The sequence below is a fragment of the Macrotis lagotis genome, chromosome 5 (genome assembly GCF_037893015.1).
Source record: "Macrotis lagotis isolate mMagLag1 chromosome 5, bilby.v1.9.chrom.fasta, whole genome shotgun sequence".
Classification (NCBI taxonomy): domain Eukaryota; kingdom Metazoa; phylum Chordata; class Mammalia; order Peramelemorphia; family Peramelidae; genus Macrotis; species Macrotis lagotis.
Window position 1 is genome coordinate 261115339 of NC_133662.1, and position 19854 is coordinate 261135192.

Sequence of the window (19854 nt, forward strand, 5' to 3'; positions counted from 1 at the left end):
ATAAGATGATATAAAAATAAAAAGAATCAATGCAAATAGAGCCAAGCAAGTTAAGGAGAGAGGGTACTAGCATGGTGGTGGGGAGAAGGGAAGACCAGGAAATCTGTCACTAAAGGCCCAACCACATTTTGACCCCTCTCTCAATTATCTCTACACAAGTGGAGCCTCCTTTTTACACATAAGGTGTCCTTAGGGAATTATGGGAACCTCAGTAGTCACAGAGAAAAATTTTATTAAAAAAGTAAAAGCTACAGAAAGAACCCAAACCTGACCCAAGAGATCTGGAAGCTCCTCTTCCACTCTGGTTATCCAGTTTCCAACTAGGAAAATGGACAGTACGTGAGGATAGCTGGACACCTTGGGTAGGGGCACCAGCAAGGTGGAAGGTGAGGCCGGGTCTCGTGCCTCCTTCCAGGTAGCCACCATCTAGCCTCAACTCATGGTATTACAGATCTTGAACATTCATTCTAGGGTCACGGGTTATCTTGGGGTTTTTTAGACCTTGTATGGTTTACAGCTCAGGTGGCCTGCTCCCAACAAATGGTCCCCTCAGGCAGCGTGGGGATGTGGCCTCTATTTACCACTGCAGGGGGGCACATGAGGATTTTGTAGCCTTTGATGGTCTCCTCTCATCCCACGAGCAGGGAGCTTTGCCTCCTGCTTACATCGACACCTGCTGATAGTGATTAAGTTTGGAGACACATTCCCCCTCTCTGCTTCTTTTTCTGCCTCTTCCCTTCTTCAAAGGCAGCTGTTCGTGTTATAGACACGCCTGGAGATAGTCCCTAAAACATTCGCAAAGTCAGGGAGGAGGAGAAAACCCAACCAGGCCTGAGACAGGCCACTGCCCTAAGGAATAGGGATCTGCACTCAGGGATAAAGAAATCCTTGTAATCCCCATTCCATACCCTATGTCAATAATCATGTCTATCTTAGGCTCTAGGTGCTCTTGATGTCCAGGATCTTGATCTTATTTATTTTATAGGGGTTTTTTGCAAGGCAAATGGGGTTAAGTGACTTGCCCAAGGTCACACAGCTAGGGCATTATTAAGTGTAGAAGACTGGATTTGAACTCAGGTCCTCCTGACTCCAGGGCTGGTGCTCCATCCACTGTGCCTCCTAGATGCCCCTTGATCTTATTTATTGAGAAGCATCTGATGTTAGGTATCCCTTGATCTCTCTCTAGGTGAGACACAGCCAGAGATTTCTAGAAGTGCTGGGTTCTCAGTGATTCTCAGAGAACCAACAACCTTTATTCGCTCTCTTCTGCCTTTCTCTGTGGGACAGTACAACCTGTGATCTAGCGGGAGTAGGTTGTTTGGATTTATGGATTTACCCCCCCCCCAAGGACTCTAGAGTCCTTTCATCTGATAACCCCCCCCCCCCCGATATTACCCAGAGACTCAGCATATAGAAGTGATTCCTCATGGGAAGCATCATCCCTGGCTATTTTACCCAACACCTACTGGCAGCCTAGGAAAAATAAAAACAATGAACAATATGCAATCAACTCCCTATTGAGAGACTCTTTACCTGTTGGCCTTCGAAACAGGCACAGTCTTGCATACACTAGCTCTTTGGAGTTCAGAGTTCTTTGAAAGACAGAGCTCTGGCCTGGTTCCCCACGGACTCTCCTCCCAGGAGTAGGTAAGGGAATGCAAACAATAAATAGTTTCCAAATGACATTTGACTCACGAATCCAGTTGAGCTAATCACTTGAGAAGATGGCGGACTATCTAGACGCCTTCCCAGTTTGTTAGAGCAGTCAGTGTCCAGTTGGGGATCTTGAAGGTTGATGTTCTTCTGTTTGGGGCCCTCCACCGGAGATGCTTTGGGATTTGTTGTTTAATTTAGTTTTTTGTGGTTGTTCAGTTGTTTTATAGTCTTGTCTGACTCTCTGTGACCCTATTTGGGGTTTACTCAGTAAAGACACTGGAATGCTTTCCATTTTCTTCTCCCCTGATTTTACAGAAGAGGAAATTGAGGCAAACAGGATTAAGTTAAATAGGCTCACACAGCATCTGAGGCCAGATTTGATCTCAATTCTTATTGACTTTGAATCTGGCGTTCTATCTTGCATCACCTCCACTAAATTAATTATTATTTTGTCCCAATTCAACAAATATTTACTCAGCCTCTACTATATGTAAAACATGTTATAAGATGAAAAAGATAAATAAAATTGGACACCTCACTCGAGGAATTCATGTTTTCCATGTGATATTCTAGCCAATATAGATTTTGTTTTTGTTTTCTCCTATAATAAATATGTATAGTTCAGAACAGTCTCCACGTTAGCCATGTCCACAGTCCTCTCTCCACCAAAAAAAGGTATGTCTGTATCTGCACTCTGGATCTATCAATCACAGGGGTGGGCAAACTTCAGCTGCCAAGTTTTGGTCTGGCATTGCCAAGGCAACTGCAGACAGAACTTGAAATTCAATAAATCTAGGAACTTTTCAGAGGTAAATTAATTAAATACTTAATCAAATATAACCTGCAAATGATGTTATAAATCTCCAAATAGCCCTTGGCAGAAAAAATTTCTCCACCCTTGCTCTATCAAATCCCCATTAGGAAGTGGGTATCACATTTCATCATGAGTCACATGAGGACAAACAAAAATAATGTATAAGTATTAAATAAACTCTTGTAAATAGCGGAAAATATATTGCTCACATATAGGTGACATGCAACACACAACCACCACAACACTTTCAACAACATATTTTGCAATATTATCCAAGCACATTTCAGATGAATTACTATTATGGGCATTATTTAGCTACCTTAATCACCACATCTAGTTCTCCCAAAGCTTGGTCATTCCCTTCTTGCTGCTATCCCAACCCATCTCTGATAGGCAACAGTCAATTTAGCACTAGTCACAATTAAAGTTAGTCAATCAATGCTTGAAGCTGAGTTCCAGATACAGAGTCTCAGAACTTTCCAGTAACATCCATGACAAAACCAAGAACTCCAATCTGTACATGTTTCAATGATTCCTTCACTCTGTAAGTCATCTCCTGGCAAAGACCACCAGTGACCACTATTTTTTGATACAAAGCATGATTCCAGATCTTCCAGGTTAGCATTGGTACACAGTAAATTAGAAGGATCCAAGTGAACAATTCAGAGTTTTGCTCTTATTATTTTCGACACTATATCCATGATATAAGTCTGGTAGGAGGATCATGGGTACTGACAAAAGTCTAGGCCATTGGAAACTTATTGCTTTTGCTGCTTCACTTTTGTCCTCTTAGTAAAAGTTGACTACACACAATGAGACCTTTTAAATCTTCTTTCATGTTGCTCAGTGAACTCTATAGACAAACTTTGGAACTCTATGATGAATCCATTTCCATTCCTGCAGGGGATATGGGGCCACAGCCTTTGCCAAAACGAAGGCATTATTCATAGTAGAGGGCATCTACCATGCCGTAGTGAGTGGGCAGCTGCTAGAAGCCACCCTAACTCCAGATACTAAGATGATACAAAGGGCATCAGGCAAGGCTTGCTTAGATTGGACAGATGCAATTATTTCCAAAATCCTAATTCTAGCTCTGTCAAGTTCAACTGAGTTGCAGGACTTTGTTTTGTCTTTGTTTTTCTGCAGAAATAATCCTCCCTTGGTGGGAAAAAGGGCTGGTGTGGATTGCAGAATCCTCTAGTCCTAGGAAGGTGAGCTGCAGCTGCTTTGGTGAGCATTTGCCACAGGGTCGGAGAGCTGCCAAGAACCGTCCCCTGTGCAAAACCTTCTGTTCTGCTCCAAGACAAAGAAACCTTTTTGCTCTGGCTGTCGACGTGACAGGAGCAACATCCCTCATGATGTGCAATCCTTTTGTTCCACAGTAAAAGGAAGGACTTTGTCCTTGAAATTTTAATCATTTGGCAACCAGGGACTTCCCCTTGAAATACTATCTGCTCTTCAGGCCTGCCTTAATGCTGATAAACTCCATAGGCCTGCTCATAGCCTGTGCCATACTCACATGTCCATCTACAACCCAATTAGAGCAGAAGATGGCTCGGCATTTTCAGCGTATTCTGCTGGTGGGGTTCTTACCTCAGGAGCCTATGACCTTTGGCTACTCCCATGATCTTCTGTCCTCTGAGGATTAGTTTCTGCCTAATATTTCATTTCACAGCAGATGCCAACCAAACATGTCTTTGTATCTGGGTGACCAGGTCAAGTCTCCTGCTTTTGTTTCCATAGCTCATATGCTTGGAAGGATTTAGGAATTTTCCTCCCCCCACCCAGCTTGTCTCTTTGTCTCTGTTTCTCTGTCTGTCTCTCTGTTTCTGTCTGTCTGTCTGTCTGTCTGTCTGTCTGTCTCTCTCTCTCTCTCTCTCTCTATCTGGTGTGTGTGTGTGTGTGTGTGTGTGTGTGTGTGTGTGTGTGTGTGTGTGTCTGTATGTGTCTATGTGGCTCTATCTCTCTCTCTTCCCCTCCTCTTTCCAACAGCCCTCTTGTGTCAGAGCAGTTCATTGTATGAAATTTCCTGTTGGGGCAATCTAAATACATCTATTATACTTTTCTGTGACTCCAAAGGAGTTTTTCATGGGCAGCATGAATGAATGAATGAATATATTTATTAAGATTTGCATGAAGATACCATTACCAAGCACTGTGATACAAAAGTAAAAAAATGAAGCAGTAGCTTCATTTTAAAGGGTTTACATTTTCATAGGGGAGACAATGCATGTAGGCCAGGGTGGGTTTCATTGACTTTGGAGTCACAGGGAAAGTAAGTGGAGGGAGCTAGAACATGATGGTCTTTTTCCTTCTCAGCACATTGTGAGGACTAGTCAAAACTTGCCATGGATTCTCTGCAATGCCAAACTACTTCTCTTGCCTTGAGAGGCATTCTGCCATTATGAATCCAAGTTTCCTAATTTGAGGTTGCAAGCCAGATCTAAAGCTGGCACCATCAAGGGCTCACTAGTCTCCATTTCTCCATTTTGGTCACTCGGCCCCATGACCTGTAACAGGTCCTGTCTAGGCATCAAAAGGTTCCTCTGAAGCTGAATGGGGCAACTCACAAAGAAAGGATCACCGCTTGACATGGCCATGTCCTCTCGGCCTTGGGACCTGCTTACTGTCTACTTTCAGGTTTCACTTTTTTCTCATTCACAAGCTACCTAGAGGGAATGGGTTGAAGATCTCCAGAGCCTTTGTGCTGAACTCATTGCTGTGAAACCTGGACAGTCCGCCAGCACCATGCCAGGAAACTGAATCACTTCCATTTAAATTGCCTTCAGAAGATTCTAATAATAATCGAACGAGATGAGGCACCAGAAACCTTTCTTGAGCTAACCTGCAGAGGGCAACTTCAATGGGCTGGCCATGTTGTTTGAATGTCAACCTTAACTTTACCCAAAAAATTATTTTACAAAGAACTCACAGGTTAGCTAGGTGGCATAGTGGATAGAGTACTGGCCCTGGAGTCAGGAGGACCTGAGTCCAAATCCAGCCTCACACACATAATACTTACCTAGAGGTATGATCTTAGGCAAGTCACTTAATCCCATTGCCTTGCAAAAAACAAAAAAAAAATGCTAAGAATACTCCAAAAATTCCTTCATAATTGGGGGCAGCTAGGTGGTACAGAGGATAGAGCACCAGCCTTGGAGTCAAAAGGACTTGAGTTCAAATCCGGCTTCAGACACTTAATAATTACCTAGCTGTGTCACTTAACCTACTGCCTTGCCACCCCCCAACACAAACAAACAAACAACAACAAAAAAAAACCCCAACAACAACAAAGAACTCACCCAAGGCAGGCACTCACAAAGAGGTCAGAAGTGATACAAGGACTCTCTCAAGGTCTCTCTGAATCAGTGGCATGACTTGGGAGACACTGACCAACATGGTGGCCCACATCAAAGGAGGTACTGTGCTCTCTGATTGAAGCAGAATTGCAGTAACTCAAAGGAAATATTGAGATGTACAAATTTAGTGATCCAAATGTTCACATGGACTATTTGTGCCCGACCTGTGATAGAGCATTCCAAGCTCATATTGGTCTGATCAGTCACAGTTGGACACACTAGATCTTGATTCCAACACAGTGATGTCATTTTGGTCCTCTTAGAGAAAGAAGGACAACGAACCTGGAGCTCTAGAGAAGACAGAATTTGAATTTATTTCAATTTTCATGGTCACTGCTTCTGTGAGGAGGCAAGGGAGGAAATAATACAACACATTGTCCGTGATATTTGACCCATATATTAAGTAGGGTCACTTGCTAGATAGAGAGATAACCAGAGCATTTAAGAACTTAATATATGCTAAGTAAATGTGTTGGAGATACAAATCCAAGCAAACAAGCCAGTGCCCGCCCTGGAGGAAGTTTTAATGGTGGAAGACAAAAACTAAAGGGGATCTGGAAAACAGGATGTGGAGGAACAGGTAACTGTGAGAAGGAAAAGGGAGTACCCTCATGGGGTCAAGACTGATGGTAAGGAGATGAAGTCTGGAAACTAAGTTGAACTCATCCTAGAGAAACCCAACTTGTAACCGTGATTAAAGAGTATCTGAACTATGTATATAGCCAAGGAGATAATGCAAATACTTTATGACCTATAGTTAGGCTGACCCTGAGTTTAAACACGGCTTTAGACATTAGCTAACTGTGTGATCTTGGGCAAGTCACTAAATCCCTGGTTACTTCAGTTTCTTCATTGATAAAATGGGGACAGTAATAACATCTGCACCCCAGGATGGTTGTGGGAATTTAATGAGATAATATTTGCGATCCCTAAAGCACTGTCTAAATCCTAGCTTTTATAGTTACTGCTACCCTTTGCTGTAGCTCTACTACAACTATAAAAAATCATTTTATTATATATGTAAAAGATATATTATATATTAAATATACATATATAAAATATTTAATAATATATTCAAAACATTATATTTTAAAATATTAAAATTTTAATATTTAAAATATATTTCTATAATATACTATTAGGCTTATAATAATTTTGTTATATATATATTTTAATAGATTTTAAATAGATTTTTAAATCATTTTATCATATGTTTAAATATATTATAATTATTAAAAATCATATATTATATTTTAAATATTTTAACCTATAAAATATTCAATATTATATAAATATAGAATACATTTGCAATTTTATGTGCAATTATTTTTATTATGCTACATTATGCTTATTTTGTTCCATAAATAAATAGATATTTTTAAAATATTTCAAGAAAGAGAAAAAGGACCTATTTTCCAAAGATATTTGAACTATTTCCTTTCATGGTAGCCAAAAATTAGAAACTAAGGAATTGGAAATAGGGTAACTAATGGAACACTATTCCCATTGGGAAACAGCTAAACAAATTGTGTTATCTGAATGTAATGGACTATTACAGAATCATATGAAATGACCAAATTCAAATTTCAGGAAAACCTGAAAAGACTTACATGAACTGAGGTGGAGTGAAGTAAGCAGAACCAAAGGAACATTGTACACAGTAAAGACAACATTATGTGATGATCAACTAGGAAAGACTTAGCTCTTCTCAACAATATGGTGATCAAAGACAATTACAAGACTGATGATGGAAAATACCGTACACATTGAGAAAAAGAAGTACAGGGGGCAGCTTGGTGGCGTAGTGGATAAAGCACTGGCCTTGGAGTCAGGAGTACCTGGGGTCAAATCCAGTCACCTAGCTGTGTGGCCTTGGGCAAGCCACTTAACCCCATTTGCCCTACACAAACCTAAAAAAAAAAAAGTACAGAGTCAGAATGCAAGACCAAAGCATACTATTTTCACTTTTTAAAATTTGTGTTCTGTTTTTTCTTTCTTGTGATTTTTTCCTTTTTCCTGTTTCTCCTTTCACAACTTGACTAATTTGAAAATATATTTAACAGTTATTTATACATGTATAACCTATATCAGATTACTTGCTGTCTTGGGGAGTGGGGAGGGAGAAAAATGTGGAACTTAAAATCTTACAAAAATAAATATTGAAAACTATCATTACATGTAATAGGAAAAAATAAAATACAAGGAAAAAAAGAAATGACCAAGTGGACAGAGAATGGGGAAGACCTGTATGAAATGATGTAGAACAAAAGAAGGGGAACCAGGAAAGCAGTGCATATAATGAAACATTAGAAAGAAAAACAGCTTTGAAAGACTTAGAACTCTGCTCCCTGGAGAATAAACCTTGATACCGAAAGAATGTAGATGAAACCTACCCCTTATCTCTTAACAGAGAGAAGTGATGAACTAAACATACAGAAGGAGAAGAGGGTTTTCAGGCATGACCCCTGTGGACATTTGTTTTGTTGGATGATATAACTGTTTATTAAGGTTTTTCCTTTTCTTTCTTTAAAATAAAATTGATCAGTGAGGAGGGGGGAGGGGGGAGGGCAGAGGAATAAAAGGGAACAAAACCAGACAAAGGAAATTGAACTAGATGTGAAGCAAGTGGGACTGGGGCTCCTCATGTCATGGAAGTCAGGGCCAGCCTTGCCAAATGTGTGAGTGGGCTTTAGAAAGGAGGTGCTCCAGGGTGACAAGGCTCATCTCCATCTGCTCCTAAATTTGGCCTGGAAATGTTTCCAAATTATTGAACCTGCTCCATGGCACAGTTTCCAAGGACCATTGGTGAAGCATTGAGAGAGAATTTTAGGGAAAGGCACTTCAATTATGGCAAAAAAAATCTAAATTTGGAGATGGAGGAACTAAACTCTGCCCCTTGCCAACTATGACTTTGGACAGTATTTCATCTTGTAGGGCCTCAGTTTCTTCTTCTTCTATAAAATGGGGACATAGATACTTCTAGGCCTGGGTCCTATGATCCTACAAACAGAGGATTAATGAAACTTTTAATTGGCAGGCTTGATTAATGAAGCTTCTTAATTGACAGGGCCTTCAAGTTACTAAATCTTACAAAATCTGAAATCCTTGCCAGACTTTGCCCTACTTGACTTTGCCCCTGTGGTATTGACTTAACAGCATTACCACACTTGGTCTTTTGCTGACTAGGCAGCTGGCATGGAGAATTAACAAAGTGACCTGGAGAGGAGGCGGATTCCAGTAACCCTGCATTGGAGTCTCTATTCTGGGGGAACTCTAAATTAAGGAGGGCTGAGCTCTCACTGGTCTAGGATCTATGCTTGAAAATGAAGAGAAGTTACAGCTTAACATTTTCTTTGTTTTTATATTGGGAGGTAGGCACATTTTTAATCATCATCATCATCATCATCATCAACATCATCATTTCTAAATGCTGATTCTATAAGCTTTGTAAAATGTTTTACAAATATTACTCATTTTATGTTCACAGAAATCTTAGGAGGTAGGTGCTACATCCTTTTATAGATGAGGACAGTGGAGCTAACAGTTTGTGACTTGCTCATGGTCTCTAGCCACTGAAACACAAAACCTGTCTTAAGAAATAGGACTGTCCTGGGTCTGAAACCATGTTCTGAAACCAATCCCTTGTTATCCACTAGTTTATGCAAATACATTTGTCTTTCTACAAACCCATTTATAAAGCGAAGGAGTTGGGCTTTTCATGTAGAGAGCATCCTAGCTGATCTACCAAGATGAAGGTCTCCAGAGCCATTGTGTTGATCTCATTGCTATATGCCCATGAAACCTGGATGGTATACCAGCTTCATGTCAGGAAAATCCCATTTAAAATTGTCTTAGGAAGATTCTGAAGATCACCTGGCAAGAGAAGATACCAGCCACTGAGGTTCTTTCTTGAGCTAAACTGCCTGGCATCCCAACATTACTATAGAGAGGGCAACTACGATGGGCTGGACACATTAGAATGCCAGACGTGCACTTGCCAAAAAACTATTTTACAGAGAACTTACACAGGGCAAATGCTCCCAAGGGGGTCAGAAGAAACAATACTGAGACACCCTCAAGGTCTCATTGAAGAACTTTAGAAATGATTGTATTGCTTGGGATACACCGGCACAGGACCACCCAGTGTAGCGTGCCCTCACCAGAGAGGGAGCCGCACTCTATGAGGATGGCAGAATGGAAGCAGCTCAAAAGAAACATGACATCTGTAAGTTTAGAGTGCCCACCCCAGAGGTTCACATGGACTATTTGTGCCCGACCTGTGGTAGAGCATTCCAAGCTCAAATTGGTCTGATCATCCACAGTAGGACACATGTCATTTGTCTCAAACATAGAGATGTCATTTTGGTCTTCTTCAATAATGAAGGACAAGGACCAATCATTCTTTTTTTAAAATTATTTTTAATTTTTATATTTTTCAAGGCAATGAGGTTAGGTGACTTGCCCAAGGCCACACAGTTAGGTAATTATTAAGTGTCTGAGGCTGGATTTGAACCCAGGTACTCCTGACTCCGCAGCCGGTACTCTATCCACTGCACCACCTAGCTGCCCCAAGGACCAATCATTCTTAATCAATTTCTAAGATTCCTTCCAGCTCCAACAGCAGTCTCTTATTTTGCCAAATCCAATGGCCTCTTCCCATTTTCTGCTTCTCAGTCTTCTTATTTCATCTGGGAAAGTGTTCAAGTCATATTTGTGCATCCATAATTCCCAGGGACTATAGCAAGTCTTGTTTTAGTCATGTCTGACTCTCAATGACTCCATTTGGGAATTTCTTGGCAGAGATACTAAAGTGATTTTCCATTTTCTTTTTCAGCTCATTTTATAGATGAGGAACTGAGGTAAGCAGGATGAAATGACTTGCCCAGGATTGAACAGCTAGTAAGCGTCTGAGGTCAGATCTGAATTTAGGAAGACCAATCTTTCCTGATTCCAAGCCCAGTGCTCTATCTACTGCCCCATCTATCTATCCAATGGTGAAGTCTATGTAGCTTTATACAGGTGGAATTGATCAACCAATCAATCAATGAACATTAAGATCTTAATATGTACGAAAAATCAAAGGTGCAAAAAGGGCCTCTAATTTTGAGTCTCTAAAGGACTTTTGGTTTCCAAACACATTCCTGTGTTCCTTGGGAAATTATTATCTCAGAAACCTGGTCCCAGTCTGGCCTCATCAGTGAGTTGTTATCTCCAGGTCAGGGGAAATGTCCCCATGGAAGTCAGCAGAACTCCAACCCATCCAGTTGGATGGTTTTGACCCTAGGGTGAGGGATGAAGAGAGGAAAAGAAAGAGTAGTTGAGCAAGTTGGGATTAGATGAGAGACTCTTTTGATGATGCAATGAAACTTCAAGCTATAAAATTCAAAGGCTCCCCAAAATTAAAGTTGCCTCTCAAAGAGTGATGGAGCAGTGCTCGGTGAGCATGGGGAGGCTACAACACATTGTGAATTGAGAACTGTTTAAAGAGCGACACAAAGAATATCATCAAATATTTATATGATTGGGGATGGGGAGGGGGGAAAGGATACCTCCATCTAAAGCAGATAAAATTTGCTTCAGAAAGAATGCACCATTAGGCACCCATAGTTCCCCACTTCTCCAAAGACAAGGTAGAAAGCACTTCCCCCTTTTAGGTCAGCACTGATCATTCAAACTTCAGCATTCATTTTATATTCTCCATATTTGTATTATGGAGTTGTGTAAATTATTTTCCTATACCTGCATCTCAGATCCTCATAAAGTATCCACACCTAGAAGACTAGAGTGAAGCTGAGAATGTGATTTCAGATCAATCCACTTGGGAGACCCCCTTCCACTCTGCCTCTCTTCCCACTGTAAGGAACAGACAGACTGACAATATGAAAGAAAAGCGAGGGAGGACGTGGTGTGACAACTACACATGAGCGGAGGACAGGCCTCAAGGTCAGAGGTACCAGATGGCATGGTGGCAAGCAGGCTGGCCAGTGGGGGTGCCCGTCATGCTCTAAGAGATCTAGCAAAGCAAGAATTGATTGGTTGTGGCCAGTGACAAAACCATGGAGACTAAGAAAGCACCAGTCCAGGAGCTGTTATCTTTCAATTTATTTTTTTTTGGGGGGGGTGGTTTTTATTACAAGGCAATGGGGTTAAGTGGCTTGCCCAAGGCCACACAGCTAGGTCATTATGAAGTGTCTGAGTCCAAATTTGAACTCAGGTCCTCCTGACTTCAGGGCCAGTGCTCTATCCACTATGTTGTTCCTTATCTTTCAATTTACACTGGATCCATGCTCCTTCAAATGACAGGTCCCAGGTCCCAGTTCCCACATCTTTGTCCTAGAACTGGTCCAGTCAGATGTATGAGCTAATCATTGCATGGGAATGGATTGTAATTGCTTACCCTCTTTTGCCCAGTTGCAGGAGAAACAAACTGAGAACCCCCCAAAATATCTGGATGAAGTAGCTTCTAGATGGTTAGGGGATTGTTGGGGTCAAGAATAATGGTGGGAGGGGCAGCTAAGTGGTACAATGGATAGACCATGGGCCCTGGACTCAGGAGGATCTGAGTTCAAATCCAGCCTCAGACACAATTACCTAGCTGTGTGACCTTGGGCAAGTCACTTAACCCCTTAGTCTTGCAAAAACCAAAAAGAAAAAAAAGAAAAGAAGAAGAAGAAGAAGAAGAAGAAGAAGAAGAAGAAGAAGAAGAAGGGTGAATCTGCTTGCTTCATTGCTATCGTTGTTTCTGTGCCAAATAAAAGAACTAAATGTGATATCCAAAGAAATCTTTTCCTTTCCATTATTGAAGGCTCAGAAAGTTTGACAAAGAAGTAAGTTTAAGGAGTCCAAGAAGTAGAGGTAAATTAAGGGCTTAAGAGCTGATTTCCATTTGGGTGAATCTGTATCCATCTAGTTTCCCCCTTGAAAAAAGTCCAGTACAGAGAGAGACAGACTGAGACATTGAGGAAACGGAGGCAGCTAGGTGGTGCAGTGAATAGAGCACTGGCTCTGTAGTCAAGAGGACCAGAATTCAAATGTGACCTCAGACACTTAATTACTTCACTGTGTGATCTTGGGCAAGTCACTTAACCTCATTACTTTGCAAAAACTAAAAATAATTAAGAAAAGAAAAGAAAGAACTCAAGAAACTTCTTCACATTCTCACAATGGTATAACTGTGCATAATCACAGTGCAGGACCATGAGAGCTCCAGCTCCTTCCTGTTGACTCCCATCAGGAGAATGGCTACCAGCACTATGTGGTGGTTAAACATTCAACTGACTGGATATGGGAATGAAGGAGAAGGAAAACTCCTCCTGAGATTGCAAACTTTGGAACCTTCTATGGAAAGAGAAAAGTTAGGAAGAGGGGTTGATTTCATGGAGAAGATAAAGAGTTGTATTCCATAAATATTGATTTTGAGATGGCTATGGGTTAACCATTTGGAAATATCTAGCAGGCAGGTAGAGAGGCTGGATTGGAGCTCAGGAAAGAATTGGGGGTTGGATATGTAGATTTCTGAGCCATCTGCCTAGAAATGATAACCAAACTGAACGGAGCCAGTAAGAACCCCAAGAGACATTGTAGAGAAAAAAGTAGAGAAGAGGGCCCAGAGCATCACTCTGTTGTATACAAAAGCATATGGCATAAGACTTGAGTGATCACCAATCACCAGGAATTTATCTAACACCTACTAATATTCCAGGCAACCCTCAAAAGAAAAAAAGGAGCAGCCAGATATGGAAAAGAAGAACCAGGCGAACAGCACCATGAAACAGCTCAGAAAACATCCAGGAGCAGGTGGGGCGGTACATGTGATAGAAGAGGTTGAGAGAGAAAGGCCAAGAAGCATGAGGATTGAAAAATAAGGCATTGTAGATGCCTTGGAATTGATTCTCTTCCCAAGAGGGTGAATTTCAACTGAGCCAGTTGACAAGTCACCTTATAATCAGGGCTACTCTGAGGCCAACCTGGTTCCTGTGGTGAACCATAACTATGGTTTTGCTAGTTCTATAACACTGGCCAGTCCCAGGGGCAGCTAGGTGGCACAGTGGATAGAGCACCAGCTCTGGAGTCACGAGGGCCTGAGTTCAAAAACAACCTCAGACACTTAATAATTCTCTAGCTGTGTGACCTTGGGCAAGTCCCGTTGCCTTAAAGAAAAAAAATAAAAGAATGAAGGATAAACAAAACAAACATAAACATTGGCCAGTCCCTCAGCACTTTGGAATGGTAAAAAGAGGGACCAGTGGTGGGGACACCCATTAAGAAATTGCTGCTTCCTGAGATTAGAGAGGACTGTTTGAGTCTCCGTCCTTGGAACTCGGGTTCTTCTGGATGTGGCTGCTAGCTGTGGCTATCTCAACAGTTGACTGTGGGGTCAAGAGTCAAGATAAATGGGAAAGAGTTTCTTGACCCATGGAGCTTTTGGTTGTTAGAGATAATCCAGGGACAGTGCTGGCTCCTAAAGGTGCTAGGGGAGTGGGGGAGTGGTACTCCTCATTCAGGGTGAGACCAGGAGGGAACTGTGCCAGGCTAAGCTCCTGCTGAGGGGCAAGGGTGTGGGCCAGCTACTGTGACCAAATGGAAATTACTCTGCTCCACCAAGGAGAAACTCCTAAGGCTTTTCCCCATTGCTTGGAACCTCCACTCTAGACATAAAAGGAGGAAAGTGAAGAAAGGAAGCTTAGTGTGGTTACATAGGCGAGAGAAAGGAAAGAAGGGGAAGGAGAGGCAAAAACGACAGAAAGAAAATATTCTACATTTGAACAGAAGAGAAAAGAATAGAAACAAAGAGAAGGGGAAAGGCAATTGCTAGAATTAACTAGAAGGGAGAACAAAAGAATAAAGAAGAGAGAAAAACAGAGAAGACGCTAGGGAAGAGGAAAAGAAGAAATGTATTAGAATATACAGGAGAAGGCAGGAGATAAAGAAAGGGAAGAGAGGAGGAGAAGAACAGGGTATCGAAAAGGAGAGAGGGACATGAACAGAATTTGAGAATAGAAGACAGGAGAAAGAAATGAAAGAAAAGAGTGGATAGAAAGAATAGAAGAAAGGAGAGACAAATAGGATAACAAAGAAAAGGAGCATAAAGGAGGTGAGAGGAGGAGAGGAAAAGAGGGCAAAGGGCTTTGGGTGACACACTGGGCCAGAACCACATGTTCTCCCTGGTTAGTGCTTTGGCCATACTGGCCACCTCCCTCCTGCTCCTGAGGGTGGTCACCTTCTTCCTGGATCGAAGTCAGTTCCCTCCTGGTCCATGCCCATTTCCCATCCTTGGAAATCTGCTGCAGCTGAATTTCCAGCTTCACCCTGAGAAGCTCAGCCAGGTAGGCCTTCCTTGGTGACTTTGTAGGGATCAAAATGCTCAAGGTTTGCTTGCTTTCTCCCCTTCTCCTAATCCTCAATCGAAGCAGGACAATGGGAGGGAGCCAATTTTCCAGGGTAGGAAAGAGAAGGGGAGGAGAAGGAGGAGAACCCAAGAGAAGGGCTCAATTTTCCTCCACATCTCATCCTTGGAGTTCCAGGCTGGAAGGGAGCAAAACATGATGGTGCTCATTGACTTCTGTTGCTCAGACTTCTGAACTTGGCCTAATGAATAAGATACTGATGGAAATATCAACTGCATGTAAGAATCTGCTAAGATCATTGGACATCCGCTATCTGCAAGGCCCCAGGAGCTTTTTGGAAAGAGAATGGATCCCATCACAGAGGCTGATCCTTCTGAGATCTAAACAACTCCTAAGGCCTTGCCACTAAATGGTGTGGTCATGACCCTCCCTCAGTCTTTAGTCCACCTTCTATCTGGTTCTTGTTCATTCAATTGTGCCTTTATGTAGATTGTATCCTGCTGATTGGGAAGGAATAAACATTAGGTGTTTGCCTTGGGAAGAGGAGATCTGGGAGCTGTCCTCCAGGATCATTCAAATTGGACTTGCTCTTAGCCTTCAAAGGGCAACAGTGATTGAGAGTGGTTAAATTTCAGTTTGAAATAAGGGAAAATTTTCCTAATAATTAGAAATGCTCAGGCAAAACCACTTATCATATCAAGGATCATAGATTTAGAGCTGGAAGAGAACTCCAAGGCCATCTGCCCTTAACCTCCTCACTTTATTGTAAAAACTGAGCCCCAGGGAGGCTATCTGACTTGCCCAAAGTCACATGGGCACTAAGCTTTGGAAATAAGTAATCCTGGGGCAGCTAGGTGGCATAGAGGATAGAGTACCAGCCTGAAGTCACTGAGTTCAAATCCACAATTACCTAGCTGTGTGACCTTGGGGAAGTCACTTAACTCCATTGCCTTACAAAAAAAAAAGAAATGGGCAATGCTGTACTCCACTGAGGTAGCCTTGAAGGTTCTCTTCCAGGTCTGAGATGCTCTCATGCTAAAGCTGGCATTGGGTCCATGCGTGGGGTTTTCTAGGGATGTGACTTCATGATGAAAGTATAACCCATACCACCTTTGAAGGAGAAGCAACTAAACTTTCTCGTTTCATTCGCCAAGCCCTTAAGAGTCCAATTTGCTCATTTTTATAAAAGGGAAAACTGAGGTTCAGAGGGGAAGTGATTTGTCCCAGGTCATGAGCTAAGCACAGAATCACATCTTTCCTATGCAGCTGGCCAGGAAACATGGAAGCATCTTCACTGTGTGGCTGGGGTCAACACTAGTGGTTGTACTGAATGGTTTCCAGGCTGTGAAGGATGCCTTGGTCAATCATTCAGGGGACTTTGCTGATCGGCCAGTTACTCCCCTCTTTGAGGACCTTTTTGGTGACAAAGGTAACACTCTCTTTATGTCCAGTAGTGACTTGGTAAAGAAGTCATTATGAAGGTCTGAGGAGAAGATTTTGGGGGATCATAGGTGGCAAGGAAGTGGGATCTTCCTGGGGCTTATTACCTACATGAGTTGCCAAGAAAACTCACTTGGTGAACCTTCTTCAGCCTCTATGAATGCCTTCTCTCTAGTTCCATTCTGGGAGTTGTGAGTGGAGAAACGTATAGGAGAAAACAGGAGGAGAGATGCAAAATGTTTTCTAGGTGTCACAATGAGCTGATCCTATGAGGAGCATCTCAATGAATGGATGAAGTGAATGAAAAAGCATCTACTACATTCTTTCTATGTGTTAAGTGCCAGGATGCACAAAGAAAAGCAAGATGACCTCTTGAGAAACTTCCTCTTATTTTCAAAAGGGGGAAAGAGCAGCTAAAGGAAGTCTGGGTTTGAGAAAAGATCAGAATGCTGAGCACAGTCACAGGCTGGTAGATTGACATACACTCTTCAACAGCAACAAAAGTATTGGTTTGCTTAGTTTCAGACCTGGGTTGGGAGGAGGATGCATGCATGAGAGCAAGCAAAATAGCAAGAAGATGGCCAGGGTAGAAGCTTGGTTACAACCTGCTGGATCAAGTGGGTCATCAGTTAAATAGGACCTGGGACCCGAGGAAGTAGTTTCAGATCTCGGAGGGTTGTCACTCAGCCTGTGGCATTCGGTTACAGGGAACAGCAAGGCAGAGGAAATGGCCAAAAGATGGCTATGGTACAATGAGGATTCCTGTTGACTATTCCTACCAGACTCTGCCCTCTGTTATATACATTTTGCGCTGCTTGTCCCATATTGGATAACAGGTTTACTAGCAGTATCAAAAAGACCATCTCTGGGTTGGGTAAGGTCTCCTCTCCCATAGTGCCTTTGCTGGAGAAGTGGGAATATATGGTCATAGTAAAGCAGGGATAGAATGTTTTCCACTGAAACTTCCCTTCTCCATTGGCATCAGGGATCATCTCCACCAGTGGTCACCTCTGGCTACAGCAGAGACGTTTTGGTCTGACCACCCTACGCAGCCTGGGAATGGGCAAGAAAGACCTGGAGCATCGACTGCAGGAGGAGGCCCAGTACTTGGTGGAGATCTTTCGCAAAGAGAACGGTAGGGAATGGGAAGTTGAGGCAGAGGTAGGCAACAATACTAGTAGCTCACATGGAGCACCTTCAGATTTACAAAGCAGTTTTTAACAGACCTCTCACTGAATCCCATTATAGCCCTGGAAATTGAGCCATTTGATTTTCTTACCAGACCAGGGATGACAACATTCCAATGTGGGATAAGCATCTACTCGTTACTTATCCTCTTGGAGAGTCACAAAGAGGTTAAATGAATTGTCTGGGGTCACACAGTCACTCTGTGGCCCTTGATTTCCAAGTGCTGCTGACCCCAAGGCTAGCTCTCCATCCATGACATGATGCCTCTCTATGATTTTTAAAGATGAGGTATTTGAGAATCAAAGAGGCAAAGTCATATAGCTTGTCAGTGATGATGACAGAATTTGAATCCAGGTCTTTTCTTTTTCCAAGTCTAGTTTTCGACACTATACTACCCTTCCAACATGTAGCTCAGATGTGTGTGTGTGTGTGTGTGTGTGTGTGTGTGTACATGAGATATGTTGAGTTGGTGAGTTGGTAGTAAAAGCCATTATAGTTACCCTTCAAGGCTGAGTCAGATTAAGAGAAGAAGGGAAGGGAATAGGGAAGGGAAGGATAAAAGAAAAAGGAAGGGAGAGGGAAAAGGGAAGAGGAAAGGGAAGAAAAGAGCAGGGGAAGGAAAGGAAAGGAAAAGAAGGGGAACAGAGGGAAGGGAAAGGAAAGAAAGGCAAAGGGAAGGGAAAGATTTAAAAAAAAGTCATGATCTTTTCTTTTTATTTAAAATAGATATTTTATTTTATTTTTCCAAATGCATATTGTGGGAGTTTTTCAATATTCATCCACTTGCATATTTAGGTTACCCATTTTCCTACTACCCTCCCTTCCCATCCCGTTCCCCTTGGAGGTGAACAGTCTGCTCAAAGTTGAACATGTCACATAATCATGATCTCTTTTCCCATCAACCTGGGACACTAGGCAGATGGAGTTAGAATCTCTACAGTCATTGGTTTTAATGTCCTTATCCTGACCGCTTCTCTTTTCTCTCTCAAAGGCAAATCCTTTGACCCCCATGTTCCGATCGTCAGGGCAGCGGCCAATGTGATCTGTGCTCTCGTGTTTGGCCATCGCTTTTCCCATGGGGATCCCTTCTTCCAAAAGCTGATGAAAGCAATTGACTTTGGGCTGGCCTTTGTGAATACCATCTGGCGCCGGGTAAGCTGGTTTGGGGTCATGCTATCAGCCATTCACTCACTGATTTTGATGCCTGCTTGGGTTTTGATGTACCCAGGAAGCAACTTATATAGTTAACTACTGAGACCCAATGGAAACATAAGAAGCACATGACTAAACAGTTGTGACAGAGAGAAAAGATTAGACAAATCCTTTTTCCCAGGAGTTTTTCCCCCAGTAGGGCCATCTCCTACTGCCTATTTGTATTGAAAGGGAGGGGGTAGCTAGGTGGTACAGTGGATAGAGCACCAGCCCTGGAGTCAGGAGCACCTGAGTTCAAATCCGGCCTCAGACACTTAATAATGACCTAGCTGTGTGGCCTTGGGCAAGTCACTTAACTCCATTTGCCTTGCAAAAACCTAAAAAAAAATATGTATTGAAAGGGAGGTTCCTTGTTGACTGGGGTTTGTGGGAAGCTGAGTGAACAAACATGGAAAGTATAGGGAAGATAGAATGGTTCTAGGATCTTGTTAAAATCATAATTCTTGAGGCAGCTAGGTGGTACAGTAAACAGAGTAGCAGCCCTGGAGTTAGGAGGAATTAAGTTCAAATCCAACCTTCAGGCACTTAATTTTTACTAGCTGCATTACCTTAGGCAAGTCCTTAACACCATTGTCTCACAAAAACAAATCAATAAAATCATAAATCTTAAAATCTTGGACTTGGAAAAGATGTCAAAGGTCAGATACTCCAATCCCTTGACCAACGTAAGTCTAAGATGTGTTTACCCATGTCAGATATGTGTACCTCATAGCTTGTCTAACTGTATAGCTCTATGACTCACAGGAGGCAAGGCTAGAGATAATCTAAGGCCTGGTCACCTCTAAGGAGAAGAGGTTTAGCATTCTGCCTCACCACCAGCATGGCATGCCAGCTAGCA

At 42.2% G+C, this 19854-nt stretch overlaps 1 protein-coding gene across 1 annotated transcript in view; it reads left to right on the top strand.

Annotated features, from left to right (window-relative positions):
- The window catches only part of LOC141489542 (cytochrome P450 2J2-like), a 39665-nt gene that overhangs the window by 11023 nt on the left and 8788 nt on the right, over window positions 1–19854 (top strand). The window contains exons 3-7 of the mRNA XM_074190113.1: window positions 3617–3851; window positions 15002–15155; window positions 16443–16605; window positions 17602–17751; window positions 18796–18956. Coding sequence (XP_074046214.1) covers window positions 3617–3851; window positions 15002–15155; window positions 16443–16605; window positions 17602–17751; window positions 18796–18956 — 863 coding nt within the window. The remainder of the gene's footprint in view (window positions 1–3616; window positions 3852–15001; window positions 15156–16442; window positions 16606–17601; window positions 17752–18795; window positions 18957–19854) is intronic.